We start from the raw sequence: 18,286 nt of genomic DNA, 5'->3' as shown, positions 1-18,286 counted from the left end.
GCTCGTGGAGACGAAAAGCTGAGTGTTCTGAGCATTTGTGAATTCTGCCTCCATCCCAAAGGCAGGTTTTTGTGAGCTGGACTGGGCCCTCCTGATAGGGACCCTAAGAGTGAAGGGAACTCAAGTATGTGCGAGTTTGCTCAGTTCAACAGCTTTTAGCTGCTTTAACAGAAATTTCACACACACCAAGTTCACACTTAAGTTTAGATGAGCCAGGAGACAGTCACCAGAAATTTCTCTGACCTGTTTTTTGAGTTCTTCATACTTTTTTTTTTTTTTTTTGGTTGCAAATGTTATGCCACAAACTTGGGTCCTTCTCCATAACTGCAAATTGGTTTAGTTGGTCTGATGCTAACAGAGAAGCTGGTGGGACATGCTAGCCCTGGGATTTGAGAGGAAAAGTATACCTCTGGTTTTTGGAATGAGGTAGGAAATGAATGAATGGAAGAAGGAATGAATAACATACATTAAGTTAATGTTCATTAGCAAGCAAACCTCACAACCACAAAAAAAATAAGCACTCCTCATCATTATTTTCTATATGCCCAGGCTCAGAAAGGAATCAGGACAGCATAACACCAGTCAAACACTGAACTAAGCAGCCAAATTAAGGGAAATTTAATAATATATATACTTCTCTCCATTAGTTCCCATAGAAACTTGTTTTTGTGAGGGGGGAGAGGGCATGCATTTGAGCTATAGGCAGATAGTCATGTTCTCCAAGCAGTGAAATTTAAGTCAATTAAGGAGTGAAATTTATGTTTGTGTCTGTGCATGTAATCTACCTTGGAGCACAGCCAATTTTAATTCAATTCTGACACTGTACCAAGCAACATTGGGCGGGCCCCTACTTAGGACCAACAGTTTGCACAATTTAGCATACTGGGATTATCTAGTGGGATTCGGGAACTCGAATGCAGTTAAGGTAGCAAGCATTTAAGCAGGATGAAAACATCTGCTCTGGCCTCTGTTTCCTTACTGCCTTCACCCCAGTAAGTCACTTAATTTAACCCATGAGGTCAAGGCCGAAGAGCAGTGTTCTCAGCTGTAACAAAAGCCCTGGACTGATTTAGAGAGAAGGGCATGGGGATTAGAGGAGCAACTTCATCAATACCCGCTCAGAAAACCCAGGATCCTGGGCAGGTAACATGGTGGGAAAGCAATAAGGGCTCCAGAAATTAAAATTAGGGGTCAGGCAACATTTTAAAAAGAAAGTGTGAATATTTTAAAAGGTCAAAAGAAAGTCATATAAAAGCTGAAGTTGCAAACTTTGGAATTTTGGGCTGTCTTCTTTAAAAAAAAAAAAAAAATTCCTTGCTCAACCCCAAGGGGACCCAGCATTCTTCATGTCTCGCCCAGTGTTGTTGAACAGCTGGTTTCTGAGGTGGAAAATCAAGCAACTCCTTTCTACAGAGCCAACAGCATTTGAACTTCCTGGGCACGAGGACTGTTTGGTGCCACAAACTGAACTGTTTATATTACACTCAATGCAGGCGGGAGGCAGTAAGGGACACAAAATGCCTCCTGCTTTTACTCATTCTCTTTTTCCATTCCTGCACCAGCTTCTCTTTCAAACTGCCCCTCCCAGACAAGAGTTAATCAAATATCCTAACTGCATTAAGTAGGATATTTTGATAATCCAACCTAAATTGTCGGCCTGCTTTTGTATGGCTAGGACTGCAGAGCTGCTGGGTTTTAGAGCTCCCCTACTCTAACCCCCATGTTTTGCAGATGAGGGGTCCAGTGACTTGCCCAAGTTCACACTTCCCATGGAAGGCAGGAGGCTCATCACCTGGGTGCCGCGGTCTCCCCGGGTCGTGCCCTCCAGCCCATCTCCGCCCGGCCAATCCATGGAGGCTTGTCTGAGGCCAGCTCCCATCAGGGCTCTCTGTACACTCAGCCCCAGCGTCAGGCAGCACTGCTGGTATCTTCCCAACTCTGAACCTCTCAAGACCATGGAATCCTGACAGCCTCATAAATTTACTCACCTGCTTCTTATACGTGGGGTCAGGCCAGTCCCCGAGACAAGTTTAAGGTTAAGAAAACTGGGGAAACGAGTGAAGAGAGGAACCCAAGTCAGCGCTGCAGAGCTGTGCAGACTGTGCCGAGAAGGCTCAGTGCCAAGCAGACACCGTCTAGACGTTCACTAGCCTCTCCAGGGGGGTGCGGGGAGGAGGGGGAACAGGCCGGAAAGCCCGCTTGCTTTTTGTTCAGCTAATGCAACACATGACACAACCTCTGACAGGCTCCGGGCTGGGAGTTCACTGCCTAAGACATTTTTTCTTCGGGGCTGGAATTCCGCTGTGGGCTGAGGGAATTTGTGCTAATCCAGCAATCAGAGGGAAGCTGGGAATACTTTTCTTAATTCCTGGGGAATCACAGTTCCCAAACTAGACTGAGTTGGGCAACAGCTAAAAGTAGCACATTGATGGGTGCAAAAAAAAAAAAAAAAAAGCAGATTTTTAAAAAATTATATTTTTATTGATTTCAGAGAGGAAGGGAGAGGGAGAGACAGATAGAAACATCAGAATCAGATGAGAGAGAATCCTTAATCGGCTGCTTCCTGCTCGCCTTTCACTAGGGATTGAGCCCACAACCTTGGCACGTGCCCTGACTGGGAATTGCACCATGACCTCCTGGTTCATAGGTCGATGCTCAACCACCGAGCCACGCCAGCCGGGCAAAAGCAGATTTTTAAAAAATTTCAACGTGTATCACCTTAATGAATCCATGAGGAAAATTGGCAAAAAATACAAAACTGCTTTTGATGGAGGCCTGGAATGAAATGATGTCAATTTATAAAATGTACAGATGGAGAAATGGCCCAGCATAGTCCAAAAAGCATCATCTATCTGAGAGAAAATGTTGAGTTTGGGAGCTTTGCACATCAGTTAGAAAAAAAGTGTCTCTTCTAGTTGGGCACACAAGCCCCATGCCAGGGTGAACAGCCTGGCAAGCAGAGTGCAGGATGGAGTCGGCCTCCATTGCCCCCCGAGGCAGCTGCACTGGTGCGGCAGACGGTCTGAACAACCTCACCCAGCAACTCCGCGGAGTCTCAGACAGGTCTGCAATTTGGTCCTCTTCAATGTGGGGGAGTTGTGAATATATCGGAAGGGCAAAGGGACTGCCTTAAAACATCGCCTGAGCCCCTGACCATTATGCAACAAGGGCTCTGATGGCATAACTGCGCTTCGTGGGGGTCAGAGAAGCAGCTGCCTGAACCAGGTCGGGACTAGACTATGCCCGTGTCTATGTGGCCAGAATGGCCAGCCTGAAGTGTTGATCGAGGCGCTTAGCTGACACACACACACACACTGGAAGAGGACTGTACAGTGTGTGTGTGTGTGTGTGTGTGTGTGTGTGTGTGTGTGTGTTTGAGTCCCTGTTACCTAGAAAAAAACATTTTGGTTTGCTTTCAAAGTCACTTTCAGAAGTTAAGACACAGAGGGTCTAGAACAGGGCATTTGCCGTGACAGTCGAAGTACCCTGGCTTTACCATGTACTGGGGAGCTGATTTTGAGTCACTAACTGAATCCGCTGAGTCACAGTTTCTTCATGGATAAAATTAAGATGATAATCACGTCATTATCAGGTTGTGAGAATTTAATTAGATAAGGCTTTTCCCTCTCCTCCGGAGGTTGTCCTGCTAACCAGCACTCGGCTTGTGGGGCACCCCCTCTTGGAAGACTCGCTGCTGCCCGGTCCGAGCACTTACCACACTGGATGGACCTGAGCCTGACCCTGACGGCCGCCCCCAAGGACTGCAAGCACCTTGGGAACAGGGTCTTCGTCCTCGTCACCAGCACTAACTCAGTGCCTGACAGAGAACAGGCTTGTGATGCTTTTTACTTTCCTTTCTTGAGTTACTTTAAAAAGTTGACTTTGTTCCAGAAGTGTGAAGCACAATAATGCATCAATACTCCGTGCTGCTTTCTCTCTGCATTAAATGTGAGCCCGGTGCCTGAGATGTTCCGACAGCTCCTACTGCAGCCCACACACCCCAGGGTGACCTCTCTGTAATGGTGGAGGAGGAAGATGAGATAGAGAAGGAGACGTGAGAAGGAAGTGGGGAGCATGAACAGGAGAGCAGACAGCCACACAGGCAGCAATGGAGACCCGGCTCTGGGGCCTGGGAATGGGTGGTCACGTGAGGCTGCAGTGAGGGCTGGCCGCCAGATACAGCAGTGCCGCGACCCAAGGTTTGTGTGCAAAACACCCGAGGCGTTGCCGTGGCTCCCAAAGGGACAAATCCAGCCTGCTCCAGGAATACTTCCTACCCTGTCTTGAGAGGAGGTTATTTATTTTTCAAACAATGAAAGCAGAAGGTTCTGCCAAAACCGGGTTGGCTCAGTGGATAGAGCGTCGGCCTGCAGACTGAAAGGTCCCAGGTTCGATTCCGGTCAAGGGCATGTACCTTGGTTGCGGACACATCCCCAGTAGGGGGTGTGCAGGAGGCAGCTGATCAATGTTTCTCTCTCATCGATGTTTCTAACTCTCTATCTCTCTCCCTTCCTCTCTGTAAAAAATCAATAAAATATATTGAAAGAAAGAAAGAAAGAAAGAAAGAAAGAAAGAAAGAAAGAAAGAAAGAAAGAAAGAGGTTCTATTCCTTTGCCTGATCAAATTTTTCCAAACCCCAAATTTAGGATTTGTGGCCCAGTAATAGATATACTAAGGGGACTACAGCAAGAAAATGTGAAAATGAGCATTCCACAAAAAATCCAAGATATCTCGTGGCTTCCTCCATATTTAAAGAGGGACATAAAAGAGAGAAAAGCTAAATGTGGAAAAATTCCCGACCAGTTTGATTATCTCTCTTCTGTGCTTTTTCTCACTCTGCTTCCCTTTCCAAGTCTCTCCCTTGTTCTGTCTCTAGGAAGAACCTATGCTGGCTTGCACCGATCACTGCCTGTGCACGGGAGGTGCTCAATGAGGACTTAATTCTTCCCCTGGAGGAATGATAGGGCTCTGGCTTCACAGAGGAAACACTATCTAGCAATGTGAAGGCAAGATTGGCTCAGTAGAAGCAAGGGTTCTGATATGAATTCTGGGCGTTAAAGCATCCACTGAAATAAATACCCTAGTTGCATTTTTAAAAGAAGGTGATCACTAATCTCTAGAGAGAGTAAAAGAGGCAAGAGGAGTTCTGCAAGCCATGAGCACACACACACGTGCACACACACACACACACACACACACACACACACACACACCATGGCTTTGGAGCTCTTCCAATAGATAGGGATGCTACAAGAATGATAATAATAGCTAACGCTCACTGCACTCTATGTGCCAAACCACTTTCCTAATTGCTTTACATGTAATAAATAGCTTGTTTAATTTTCACAAGCAACCTATGGGTGAAATACGCTGTGGTAAGCCCATTTTATAGATGAGGAAATAGGCCCAGAGAGGCTAACTAACTTCCCCAAGATCACAGGGCTATAAGGGCAGTGCGTTAAATTTGGGTAATCTAGCTTCAAGGCCTGAGTGTCATACCATTATGCATACTTTCCCTCAAGGATAAATCATAAACAGAGTAACAACCTGAGCCAGCACACAGGTCAGACAAATACAGACAATACCAAGTAAATGCTAACGTGTAACTTGAGAATTCTCTTGCTGAAATCATGACAAAGTCAACAATATTGTCAGGCCTGTTAGGGAATGGTGAGAGGCACTTCATCTCTTGCAGATGTTTAGTGTTGAGTAAAAGCCATGAGTAGAATTGGATAAACAGGCAGAGAGATAGCCATTATTCCCATTTCACAGATGAGGAAAGTGAACTCGGGGAGATTAAGTAACTCACACAAGGTCTCACAGCCAGATGACACCAGAATTGTAACCTGCTCCATTACCCCTTGCTCTTAACTGAGGCCGCATCGAGGCATCCGGTGGCTTTAGAAAGGTAACATCAGCAAGAAAGAAGTAGAGCAGGCTTCCTAAGTCAAGGACTCTTTCATTATTTTAAAATGTCCCGCTTAAAAATGAGAAGGTTCTGTAACAGGGTCCATGTCAAAGATGAAAGTTGGAAACACCCAGATATGAGACTGAGAGAAGAAAATGAAGGAAGGAACTCAGTGGGAGGCTGAGTGACATGAACATGGGCGATCAGAGAACAGCACCAGCACTCCGGGGACAGACACAATTTCAGATGAAGTTCCACACACAAAAAACTGCCACCTACTGGCCAGACTGGCCAAGTGGTAGTGGAGCCTCTCAAATTCTGAGAAGGCGTCCATCCACTGCCACATTTCGTTTTCCCAGCCAGCAGTAGGAGGTGAGGAAGAGTATGGAAATTTCTTCAAAGCACCATAGAGTTGGCCCCTTGACAGCCAGGTCCATTCGAGCTGCACAGTAGGTATGGTGGTAGCAGCTCCTTCAGAACAGGGACCTATGTGGTGTGCCTTCCAGTCCCACACTACTCTTCAGAGCAGCATTGGTGCAAAGTAACTAGCATTTAACGGCTGGCACGTTCGTGGGACATTAATAAATTACACTCATTTACTATGGTTGGAGGATAGAAGGAAAGACTGTGGGGAAAAAGACAAACTCCGCTTCAGACACAGGGTTTTAAATCTTGATCACAGTAACAAGTCAAGACAAGGAGGCATTTTCCCTACATCAATTCAAGCCAATATCCCATGACACACACATATATAAATCTGGGCCTGCAACACGTCATGGCTTTTGACATGTGTCACATGACTTGTTTTGACAGCAGTTTAGTTGGTCACAAATAGTATCCAGGATTATGTAGGGGACATTTTGACATTATTTAAGTTTGACATTCAAACTTAACCCTGGGAATAGCTCATAGGTGATGGCTTCTAAATGAGCATATAAAATGTCTGTGAAGAGATTACATGGCCATCCTCCAACCACAGCAGAAAATGCTGATTTATAGAATCCATTTTGTACTCCAACTACCCAAAGAGCTTTCTATTAGCAGGTTATTGCCAGGCGGCTGCTAATGCAGAAGCTGTTATCTATGACAGCAGCAGCTCTCAGAGCCTCAGCGAAAGCCACGCTTTACCCCATCAGAACAGCCAAGGAAGTTATCATTATCATATTTTTGTTGATGGCTAACATTAGAGGGTTTGCCTTCCTTTAAGGTGTTCGAATCAAAATCATTTAAAGAACTTAGAAGCTTGGGCCAAGAACAAAGTGCTGTTTTATTAACGTTTTCATCCATTTGCTACTCTGGTCCTAAACACCTATTACCCCAGGTCACATAGTCCCAAACTCTGCCTTCTAAGCACCTTCATTTTGGCTAAAGATATAGCAAGATTGTCAAATTGGATTGACTTTTCTAGCAGGGATGGCAAATATATGTGTACAGATGCAGATGTGAACAAAACCAACTCCATCTCTGTGTCCCGAATTTCATTTCAGTTTTAAGTTTCATACTGTGACCTTTGAACAACATCACGATCTTTAACAAGCATATTAAAGGTTTCTAGTTGATGATTATGTGTTCCTTAAAAATGTAGTCATGAATATTTTTGTTAGTAACAGCCAGAATGGCATGACATTCAAGATAAATATAAAACTGACAGTAGTATGGATTATAAACAATCATCTATCACAAGACCACAAGGAGGTAGGGGCCCTGGTGTCCCTTTGTCTTATTAAGTGGAGAATAATCTACAGATTGCTGGATCGTCTTTTCTGCTCCGACCCAATCTTCCCATAAGTAAATTACCCTTTAATAAATGTGGTCATAATCTATGGTGTTGCCTGCTTCATTTTTTGGTCTAAAGATACCTTCTCATTGTGGTGGCCATTAAACCTTTTCTCTCACATACAGGCTAACTGATGTGAGATAAAACTTGCTAATGGCTACTTAGATTAGTGCTGAGAAAGAATTTCAAACCTCCTCTAGGCTCATATGGACAGAGTTCTATGATTGATTAACAATGTCTGTCAGGGGAAAGGGAGAGGGTAGTAGTGGCATGCTTGTCATGTTTGTATTATCTCTGTAGGCCACCCTATCTAGAGAGGAGGAGGCTTGGGTTTTCCTGGCAATGGAGGAAGCCAAGCTTTCCGCCTGCCCTGGCCTGACTTGGCCTCTGCTTAAGGCTACAAAGTTTCAATAATAGAAGATAAATAAATCCCAACAAAAATGTCTGCGGCCACGGAGCGAGCAGGAGGCTTGGCTCCGCTCAAGGCTACAAAGTTTCAATTATAGAAGACAAATAAATCCCAGATACCAGGGCCTCTGCTTGGGTTGCCGGGGGGCGTGACCAGCCTGCAAACAACCACAGGCCCCTTGCCCAGGCTGCCCCACACCCCAAGGGAACCCCCACCCTGATCCGGGACACCCTTCAGGGCAAACCAGCCGGCCCCCACCTGTGCACCAGGCCTCTATCCTATCTAATAAAAGAATAATATGCAAATTGACCGTCACTCCAACACAGAAGATGGCTGCCCCCATGTGGTCAAGGATCCTGCCCCCATGTGGACACAAGATGGCCACCACAAGATGGCCACAAGCATGGCCAGCAGGGGAGGGCAGTTAGGCATCAATCAGGCTTGAAGAGGAGTGGTTAGGGGGTGATCAGGCTGGGAGGCAGAAGCGGTTAGGGGCAATCAGGAAGGCAGGCAGGCGAGCAGTTGGGAGCCAGCAGTCCTGGATTGTTAGAGGGATGTCCCAGATTGGAGAGGGTGCAGGCTAGGCTGAGGGACACCCTCCCCCATGCACAAATTTCATGCACCAGGCCTCTAGTTTATCTCATAGTATTAGGAGGTACTTATTTGTATTGCCTACAGTGTCTAGTAGGCACATCACATACATCTGCTGATTGATTTTGATAATTTCTCAGAAAGGAAGGATGAAGAACTGGTTTATCTGTAGGTGGTGGAATTCTGGGTAACTTTATTCTTTGCTCTAGTTTTTTTCTATATTCTCTAAGCTTTTATGAACATACTAGAGGCCTGGTGCATGAATTCCTGCATGGATGGGGTGTGGCCAGCCAGGCCTGATAGGGGTTGGGGGGGGGGGGCAATTGAGGACGGGGCCAACCGTGGGGAGAAGCTGCAGGCGGTTGGCCAGCTGACCCTGCCCCCTGGTCGAACTCCCGGTTGAGGGGGCAATTTGCATTTGCATATTAGCCATTTATTACATAGGATTTTATTTTCCTACTAGAGGCCCAGTGCATGAAATTTGTGCACTGGGGGGGAGAGGGTGTCCCTCAGCCCAGCCTGCATCCTCTCCAATCAGGGACCCCACAGGGATTGGGCCTAAACCGGTAGTCAGACATCCCTCTCACAATCCAGGACTGCTGGCTCCCAACTGCTCGCCTGCCTGCCAGCCTGATAACCCCCTAACTACTCCCCTGCCAGCCTGATCAATGCCTAACGTCTCCCCTGCCAGCCAGATTGCCCCCAACTGCCCTTCTTTGCTGGCCCGGTCGCCCCCAACTGCCTTCCCCTTGCAGGCCTGGTCACCCTAACTGCCCTCTCCTGCAGGCCCAGTCCTCCCAACTGCCCTCCCCTGCAGGTCTGGTCACACCTAACTGCCCTTCTCTGCCAGCCCAGTTGCCCCCAACTGCCCTTCCCTGCAGGCCCAGTCCCCCCAACTTCCCTTCCCTGTAGGCCTGGTACCCCCCAACTGCCCTCCCCTGCAGGCCTGGTCCCCCCTAACTGCCCTCCCCTGCTGGCCCTGCAGGCCTGGTCGCCCCCTACTGCCCTCCCCTGCCGACCTGGTTGCCCCCAACTGCCCTCTCCTGCTGGCCCAGTTGCCACTAACTGCCCTCCCCTGCCAGCCTAGTCGCCCCTAACTGCCCTCCCCTGCCAGCCTAGTCACCCCTAACTACCCTCCCCTGCCAGCCTGGTCACCCCTAACTGCCCTCCCCTGCCGGCCTGGTCACCCCTAACTGCCCTCCCCTGCAGGCCTGGTCCCTCCCAACTGCCCTCCCCTGCTGGCCTGATTGCCCACAGCTGCCCTCCCCTGCTGGTCATCTTGTGTCCACATGGGGATGGTCATCTTGTGTGTTGGAGTGATGGTCAATTTGCACATTACCTCTTTATTATATAGGATTTTGTCAGAAAAATAACACATTGACTTTTATTTAAATAAAACAGCATATATTAGGAGGGTAAATGCCTCCGGAAAAAGGAGAGGGGTCCCATGAATCTTCATGCCCTAGTTGGTTTGGCTCGGTGGATAGTGCATCAGCCTGGGGACTGAAGGGTCCCGGGTTCAATTCTGGTCAAGGGTACATGCCCGGGTTGCAGGCTTGATATCCCCAGTAGGGGTTGTGCAGGGGGTAGCCGATCAATGGTTCTCTCTCATCATTGATGTTTCTATCTCTCTCTTTCTCTCCCTTGTTCTCTGAAATCAATAAAAATACGTGTTAAAAAAAAAAAAAAAGAATCTTCATGATGGAGTTTAAGAATTTTCTAACACTTCTCCATAAATTTTTACATAGTTGTGAGGATAACACATTGGTGTAAGGGGTGTACTGCTTTTTTAATGAAATCATAATCATGCCAGAGCCTTAAAAATTTTTGTAAATGTAACTTTTAGTGGCACATATTATGTTAACTCTTAAATTGCATGTGTAATAGGTTTTAAGTTCTTCGCTATCATAAACACTGTGACAGGCATCTTATATAGCATCCTTTTAAAAGTAATAATGACCAGGACAGAGTAGTCAAATCTAATTGTTTTAGATTCTTTCTTTGATTTAGTTTCTCAGTATAGATTAGAGTTTTGAAATATCCCCCTGCAAAGCAGTAAAGTCAGCTCCCCCAAAGCTGATTCAAAGTTTGCTAAAATGAATTCATGTCAATGAAGACTATATTAACTAAATTTACTATATGTCTTGTAGCTAACAAGAAAAACAACTTTGTAGTGCAAGCAGTTAAGTACATATTAAAATGCTTACAATAACATCCAAATTACAAGTCTCATTATCAATAGGATTAATTTACCTTTTCATTAATTATTAAAGGTTTATAACATGAATTAAACAAATGATACTAGGGCCAGACATCAAGAGACTGGACTAATTAAACCATAATGATCCTTGAGTGATGAAATGTAACCTTGATCATATCTACTCACTTTTTTCACTGTAACTGTTTCTACACACCTGGATTCCCTCAGTCTTGGTTGGGTGGTGGCTACATGGGTGTATCCATATGTATAAGTTCATTAAGATATACATTACAAATTTGTGCATTGTACTAATGTAAAAGAACTCTAAAAAGCAAGAGAAGCCTTATGTTGATGTAAAGAAGCAAAAATAATACTACTCGCAAAGATATTTGTACAACATCTAGTTGTAATAATACTAGGGGCCCAGTGCATAAATTCATGCACCTTGAAGGAACTGTGGGCCGAGAGGCTGCAGTGGGCACAGGGACGGGTCTCAGCCCATCCTCCGCGCTTCTGCCTGGTCCCTCCCGCCATGCCCCCCCTCCCCCCCCCGACCCCCTGTCTGCCAGCAGCCCCTCTCCCACCTCAGCCACTCCACATGCTGACGGCACTGGCCCCACTCGCACCCACTGAAGGCGTGGAGCGATTGGGGCCGGTGCCAGCAGTGGGTGCAAGCGAGGCTGGTGCCGTCAGCGGGTGCAAGTGGTGGCTGCTGCCCCGATCACCCCTCAGGAGCAGGGGGAGGTGGAGAAGCCCTCAGGGGCGATTGGGGCCAGCAGCTGCCACTCACACCTGCTGATAGCGTTGAGCGATCGGGACCAGCACCAGGTGCCAGAAGCAGATGCGAGCAGCGGCTCCAACCCCGGCAGTAGGTGCGAGCAGGGCCGGCGCCAGCAGTGGGTGTAGAGGTGGCTGCCAGCCCTGATTGCCCCTTAGGAGCAGGGGGAGGTGGAAACGCCCTGAGGGGCAATTGGGGCTGGCAGCCACTGCTTGCACCTGCTGAAGGCGCCAAGTGATCGGGGCCGGTTCCAGGTGCCAGCAGCAGGTGTGAGCGGGGCTGGTGCTGGCAGCAGGTATGAGTGCCCGGCGGAACCGCAGCACGCAGGAGTAAAGAGTTTTCAGTAATCACCAGAGGCTCACCCCAATGACAGTGACCGGCGCCCCGTCTTGGTCTGGTGCCCCCGCTCACCTGCTCCACCATCCCGCCGCAGCTGATGCCTGCCATGTTCCGCGCTCTGCCGCCTGCGGCCGACACCCACCATGTTCTGTGCACGCCCCCTGGTGGTCAGCGCACGTCATAGTGACCGGTTGTTCCATTGTTCCATCGTTTGGTCTATTTGCATATTAGGGTTTTATATAGAGACTAGAGGCCCAGTGCATGATTGAATCATGCCTCCAGCGGGGCGGAGGCTTCTGAAAGGCCTGGTGCCTGAGCGGACAGGCACCCAGCTCCCACGCTTTTGCTTTTGATCACTGGTGCACCAGGCCTTTCAGAAGCCTCCAGCGCGGCGAAGGCTTCTGAAAGGCCTGGTGCCTGAGTGGACAGGCACCCAGCTCCCACGCTTTTGCTTTTGATCTCGGGGGAGCTGGGTGCCTGTCCGCTGGTGCACCAGGTCTTTCAGAAGCCTCCGCCCAGCCAGAGGCTTATGAAAGGCCTGGTGCCTGAGTGGACAGGCACCCAGCTCCCCCGCTTTTGATGGTTCGCGGTGGGACGTGAGCTCGCTGCCCCAGAGGTCCCTTCTATGCCATAGCACAGCCATGGCGCAGACGCTGAGCTCGAGCCGCCGCTGGCGACATGAGCTCAGCGTCCCGCCAGCCCAATCGGCTACCCCGGCCACCCCGAGTCCCGCCCTCCCACGCCTCCTGGCCAATCGCGGGCATAGCGAAGGTACGGTCAATTTGCATATTTGTCTATTATTAGGTAGGATATGTTGGATCTGCCACTTTAAAGCACCTGGCCCACCATTAGGTTGTAAGCAACCTGAGAGCAGAGACCAAGTCTTCTACTTCATCCATGACTCTGTGTGTAGGGTTTGCTCTACCTGCAGAGGGAATACCGACTGATTGATGGCTATTGAAGGGAAGGCCCATGCTGTTAATGACTCACCCCCAAAGAAAGGACCCAGCATCAGTCACAGATGTCAGAATATAGCACTTTAGAGAAAAGTATACATTTGACCTGCAGGACCTACCTAAGTGCAGTAAGTATTTTTTCACTCCTGTAATATCTGGTGTCGTTAAGCTAACACTTTTTGTGGCTGCTAGAAATTTTATGTCCAAATGTCCAACTATTTGAAGAGGGCTGGGGAAAAGCCATGGTGACATTTCCAATTCTCCATGTGTAACCCCTGGTATTTACAGCTCATCCTTTACTTTCTCCATTCTTCTGGAAACACATCTTTCTGCCTCACTGACTTTATTTCCTTCTTCAAGACATTACATCCACTGCAGCCCATGCCTCCCAATCTTCACCTCACAGCTCCTCCCCAACTCATTCCTCTAAGCCTGGGATCCAACTCCAGCTTTCCAGCACCCAATCCAGAGACTTCTATGGGAACTGTAGCATGTTGCCTTTCTAAAGACATTTTCAAGGGCCAGGGCTTCAATGTGCAGGGCACTTTGCCCATCTGTTTTGGCTATTCAGCAGAGTCCCTGCTGTTTTAACATCCCAATTTCCAACAATGGTCTTTGAAATCACTGCAAGTAGTTTATTTGCCAAAGGATAAACAAACAAGAGATTATTTTAGCAGTTAATGTACAAGATGGATATTAAAATCCTAGTTTTGCTACAGCTCCAAAAAGTCAGAGGTGGTGGGTTAGACTCTAAGCCTGCCTGAATCCACCATTAGAATAATCCTAAAGAATATGGAGGAGTTCCCACATCAGCCAATAAAACTGAGACTCCTGGGCAAATGTGCTTTCCCAGCCTCTCAGTCAACTGCAGTCATTCTCAGTGGGAGGGAGAAAGATAAGGGAGAGTGAGCAGGCCCACACAGCCCCCTCCTAACAGAATCTAGAAGAGGGGTAGCTGTGCAATTGTTAGTTGAAGCACTCCCTCTGCTGTTGCCGCCCCCATTCTTCACCCATATGTGATGCTAATATATGCTCATCCAGAGATGTGCCCCACCCCAACACCCCTTTCAAGCTGAGCAGACTCTCAAGAGTGCCTGGGTGGGAGCTCAGGTGGCTGGGGCAGAATGTTGATGGAGGCTGCCAGAAGGAACACATTGGTGGTACCGAGTGAAGACAAAGATAATGCAAGAAAGAGGAAGCAATCAAACAAGCAACCCTGAGGTGCCAAGCAAGTATCAATTTCCTTAATGAGATTTGCTAATAGATTCTTGAATCTAACCAAACAGGACTTACATAGCCTGGCATTAAGAATGATGACAGCCGAAACCGGTTTGGCTCTGTGGATAGAGCATCGGTCTGCGGACTGAAGGGTCACAGGTTCGATTCCGGTCAAGGGCATGTACATTGGTTGCGGGCACATCCCCGGTAGGGGGCGTGCAGGAGGCAGCTGGTCGATGTTTCTCTCTCATCGATGTTTCTAGCTTTCTATCCCTCTCCCTTCCTCTCTGTAAAAAATCAATAAAATATATATTAAAAAAAAAAAAAAAAAAAGAATGATGACAACCACCTTTCCCCAAGCTTGGGACACCTCTACTTTTCCAAAGGCTTGACTTCTTCAAATAGCAATGTAATTTGTCAAGCAATCATATTTATTTATTTATTTATCCTCCCTCCAGGATATGTTTTTATTGATTTTGAGAGAAAGAGAAGCATCGATGTGAGAAACATCGATCAGTGCCTCCCATATGCACCCCAAACTGGGAATGAACCCTCAACCTAGGTATATGCCCCAACCAAGGATCGAACCCGAAACCTTTTGGTGTACAGGGCAACGCTCCAACCAACTGAGCCAGAGCATGGCAATCACATTTTTAAAAATTATGTTGAATTGAGTCCTTGTGCTTGTATTCAACCAAAAGGCACCAAGAAAACTTGAGCTTGTTTTCTAAATTTCAGTTTTAAAAGGTTCAACCATATTTGTACAATTTGAACCCTAACGTCTACTAAAGTGGAGTCATGTCAATGAAGACTGCAAATATCATCACTTGGCTTTGTTTATGTTGTTATAGCTAACAAAGAAAAAAATTTCTACTGCAAGCACTGTTAACTGCATGATAAAATGCTTAAAATAACACCCAAATTGCTAGAGTTAATTTAGCTTTGTATTAATAATTAAGGTATATTAATAAAACATGGATTTAAAAATTGCTGAATGTTACTAAGGCCAGACACCAAGAGATTGGATTGGGCCTAAGCCAGCTTGACTATGTGGATAGAGCATTAGCCTTGGGACTGAAGGGTCCTAGGTTCGATTCCGATCAAGGGCACATGCCTGGGTTATGGGCTTGATTCCCGGTACGGGCCGTGCAGGGGGCAGCCAATCAATGATTCTCTCTCATCAATGATGTTTCTATCTCTCTCACTCTCCCTTCCTCTCTGAAATCAATAAAAATAAATAAATAATATATATATATAAATATATATATAAAAAAGAGACTGGATTGGTTAAAAGGTAATCCTAGATCAAATCTACTCCTCATTCCTCACATACCCTGAATTCACAGCCTCCTCTGTACATCAACTTCCTCCGTTTTCATATCTCAGCACTTCTTGATTTTACCTTATTCCCCATGGATTTTCTCTGGGAATTCTGTGAGAGTGCTCTCTGCTCTTCTACCTGAAGCAGGAAATTGCTGCTGGGGGAACTTCCTATGACAACTAAGCTTTTCCCAGCAATGCCCTGGGGGGAGGGGGTGTAACACAGGCTGCCTAGAATAGATCCTGGACCCTGGGCCACACAGCCTTATGGAAAGAGAGCCCACAGTTTCCTCACACCTCATACTAACATTCCAGTTCACAGAGCGATTTCACACACTAGCTGGCAATTCCTAAGCCTGCTGTAAAACCAACCAGGGATCCACCTCATCCATCAAAGGGCTGCGGCTGCCTTTTGAGGGCCCAGCAAGGGTGTTCCTTGGCCAGGCCTAAGTCAGCCAGTGAAGAGGGATCTTCCCTCAGATTCAAACCCTGGAAAGCAATGCACCAGAAGCTGATTTGGAGTTCAGGATGGATTCCAAAGGTGGAAGGAGCTGTGTTCAGATCCTTCTTCAGAACTAACTAGCTGTGTGACCTTGGGCAGGTTACCTGATCTCCCCAAATCTGTTTCTCCCTCTGTAAAACGGGATAACAAAACAGCCCTTACAAGGTTGGAGAAGTTTTAACAGAGAGGATGCACGCAGCCCAACGTCCGCAGTACAAGTACACGGCAGTTAGGAGGTCCTTATATAGGGTAGTGGTTAAGAGCATGGGGTGTGATGCGAGACTGTTTGGGTACAAATCCTACCCCTACCACCTTAGAGCACCGGATACATTGTGTAACCTCTAGGACTCAGTTTCCTCATCATTAAAATGGAGTTGTATTACAACACAGAGTAGATAGCCAATAAACATTAGCTATTTTTTAATTCTTTGTTCAAATAGCCTGCTTTTAGCTCAACCAAGACTGTAGTAGTGATTTACATGAGAGTTCAATATAATGTGTGTGTGTGTGTGTGTGTGTGTGTTTTAATGGTAAAGACCTTGCATGCTTTTATGATTTTTTTCTGGGCAGAGTCCAGTGGTGGTGTGAAGGGTGGGGCTAAACTGTAATATGAAGAAAAAAAAACTCGAAGAGGGAGAATAACCACCCACCAGGGAGCTGTTCCTTTTGTAATGTACATTCCATTTCTTCTCCCTCATGCTTTTTAATTCCTTCCACATTTCCTGCCATAATTATCAAATGTTTGGTTTCTGACCTCACTTTTCTGGAGACTAGAGCCCAGGGAATTTAGAATTGTTTATTTTCTGTCCATAAACCTTTGAGTTAATGGAAGGGCTGGTGAGTGAAGGGTTTGTTGGTCTGTTTGTAGTGTCTCAGGAAGGTCACTGGAGTTGAAAAAAAAAAAACACACATTACCAAAAAAGTGCTGGAATACTTTGGAAAAACCGAGCTCTCCAAGAGCTGAGCAATGGATGGCTCACACTTGCGCAATGCTAGTTTAAGGGAAAACTTGAGATTTTCAGAGGCCGTTATACGGTCCTGACCTGACAATAACACAAAATCCGAGGACACTTCACAAAGGAAGAAAAAAAAAAATCAGAGAATTATAAACTTACTTTATAAAAGAGAAAAAAAATTATTCCGCCCCAAAAGAAGAATCTCTTGGGATTTTGTGGGAGTTTCTGTTATCCCCTCCCCCCGCCCCCCCAGGAGACAGACTAGAAAGGACAAATCCCCGTCTTCTCAAATTCCTCTTAAGTGAAGGAAAGAACTCAAGGCGCCTTTTTGAACTCGGCTGCTGCTCCGGTCGCCGCCTCCGTCCCAAACCACCATCCCGTCCCCTCTCCCCCTCCCCACTCTCCCTCCATATTCGCCTCGGTGCGGCTCCCGCTGCTGGCCCGAACTTCTCCTCCCGATTTTGAGGTTTAAGTTTCGTAGCAGCATTCCTGACCCGAGCGCCCCTCTCCCCACGTTCAGAGACGCCCCGTCCCACCCGGGAGGGCATCCCCGGGGCGCACCGCCCACCCCGCGCGCAGACCCCCGCGGCCCGGCGGGGACCCCTTCGCCTCTCACCTACCTCGGCGCGGACCCAGGAGACCGCCACCAGCGCGAGCGCGAGCCAGCGAGTCCACATCTGCGGGAGAGACAGACCGAGACTGAAGGCGCCGGGCCCGCGCCCACCCCGGAAACTTCCTCGGGTCCCGTGGGCTCGCCCACGCCGCCCCGCCACCCGCGGCGGCCCCGCCGCGCCGGGCTCTCACCATGGTCCCGTCCCGGTCTCCGGAGGCGCGGGGCAGGGCGGCTGCGGCGGGCTCTGGGTGGGAGCTTTGCCGATTGCCAGCCTAGAAGGAAATCCGACCTGGGCTGGCCGCCCCTTAAGACCCCTCCTTCCCCGCCGCCTGCCCCCCAGCTCCTCCCCATTCTCCTCCCCTTCTGCAGCGGCGGCCCCCGCGGCTCCGGCTCCGCTCACCCCTCCCCGCCCCTGGCTCCCCGGAGCCGCGTGCGTCCTGGCGCCGCCCGAACCTCATCCCCCCGCGCCCGGCCTCCCGGGCCCCCCAAGACCTGGAGGCGGAGGCAGGGAGGGGGTGTCCCAGGGGACACTGCAACAAAAGCGGAGGGTGTGTGTGTGTGTGTGTGTGTGTGTGTGTGTGTAATGTGTGTGTGTGTGTAATGGGGGGAGGGCGAAACCCCACCCCCGGGAGGGGCCTGGCTCGCTGCAGCTCCGGCGGGCTGCCGGCTCAGGGTGCGGTGGTGCCCAGGTGGGCGGTGCTGCTCGGGGGGGCCCCGGC

At 48.2% G+C, this 18,286-nt stretch overlaps 1 protein-coding gene across 1 annotated transcript in view; it reads right to left on the bottom strand.

Moving 5' to 3' along the window:
- FSTL1 (follistatin like 1) overlaps positions 1–17,873 on the bottom strand; it is a 57,860-nt gene extending 39,987 nt beyond the window's left edge. Inside the window, exons 1-2 of the mRNA XM_008146646.3 lie at positions 17,759–17,873; positions 17,575–17,631 (exon numbers count right to left, since the gene is read on the bottom strand). Coding sequence (XP_008144868.2) covers positions 17,575–17,631; positions 17,759–17,761 — 60 coding nt within the window. The 5' untranslated portion in view covers positions 17,762–17,873. The remainder of the gene's footprint in view (positions 1–17,574; positions 17,632–17,758) is intronic.
- Between the last annotated feature and the right edge of the window lie 413 nt (positions 17,874–18,286).

The sequence above is a fragment of the Eptesicus fuscus genome, chromosome 3, assembly GCF_027574615.1.
Source record: "Eptesicus fuscus isolate TK198812 chromosome 3, DD_ASM_mEF_20220401, whole genome shotgun sequence".
Taxonomy (NCBI): domain Eukaryota; kingdom Metazoa; phylum Chordata; class Mammalia; order Chiroptera; family Vespertilionidae; genus Eptesicus; species Eptesicus fuscus.
Note: the sequence above shows the minus strand (reverse complement) of the source record. Positions and strands in the feature narration are given on the sequence as shown.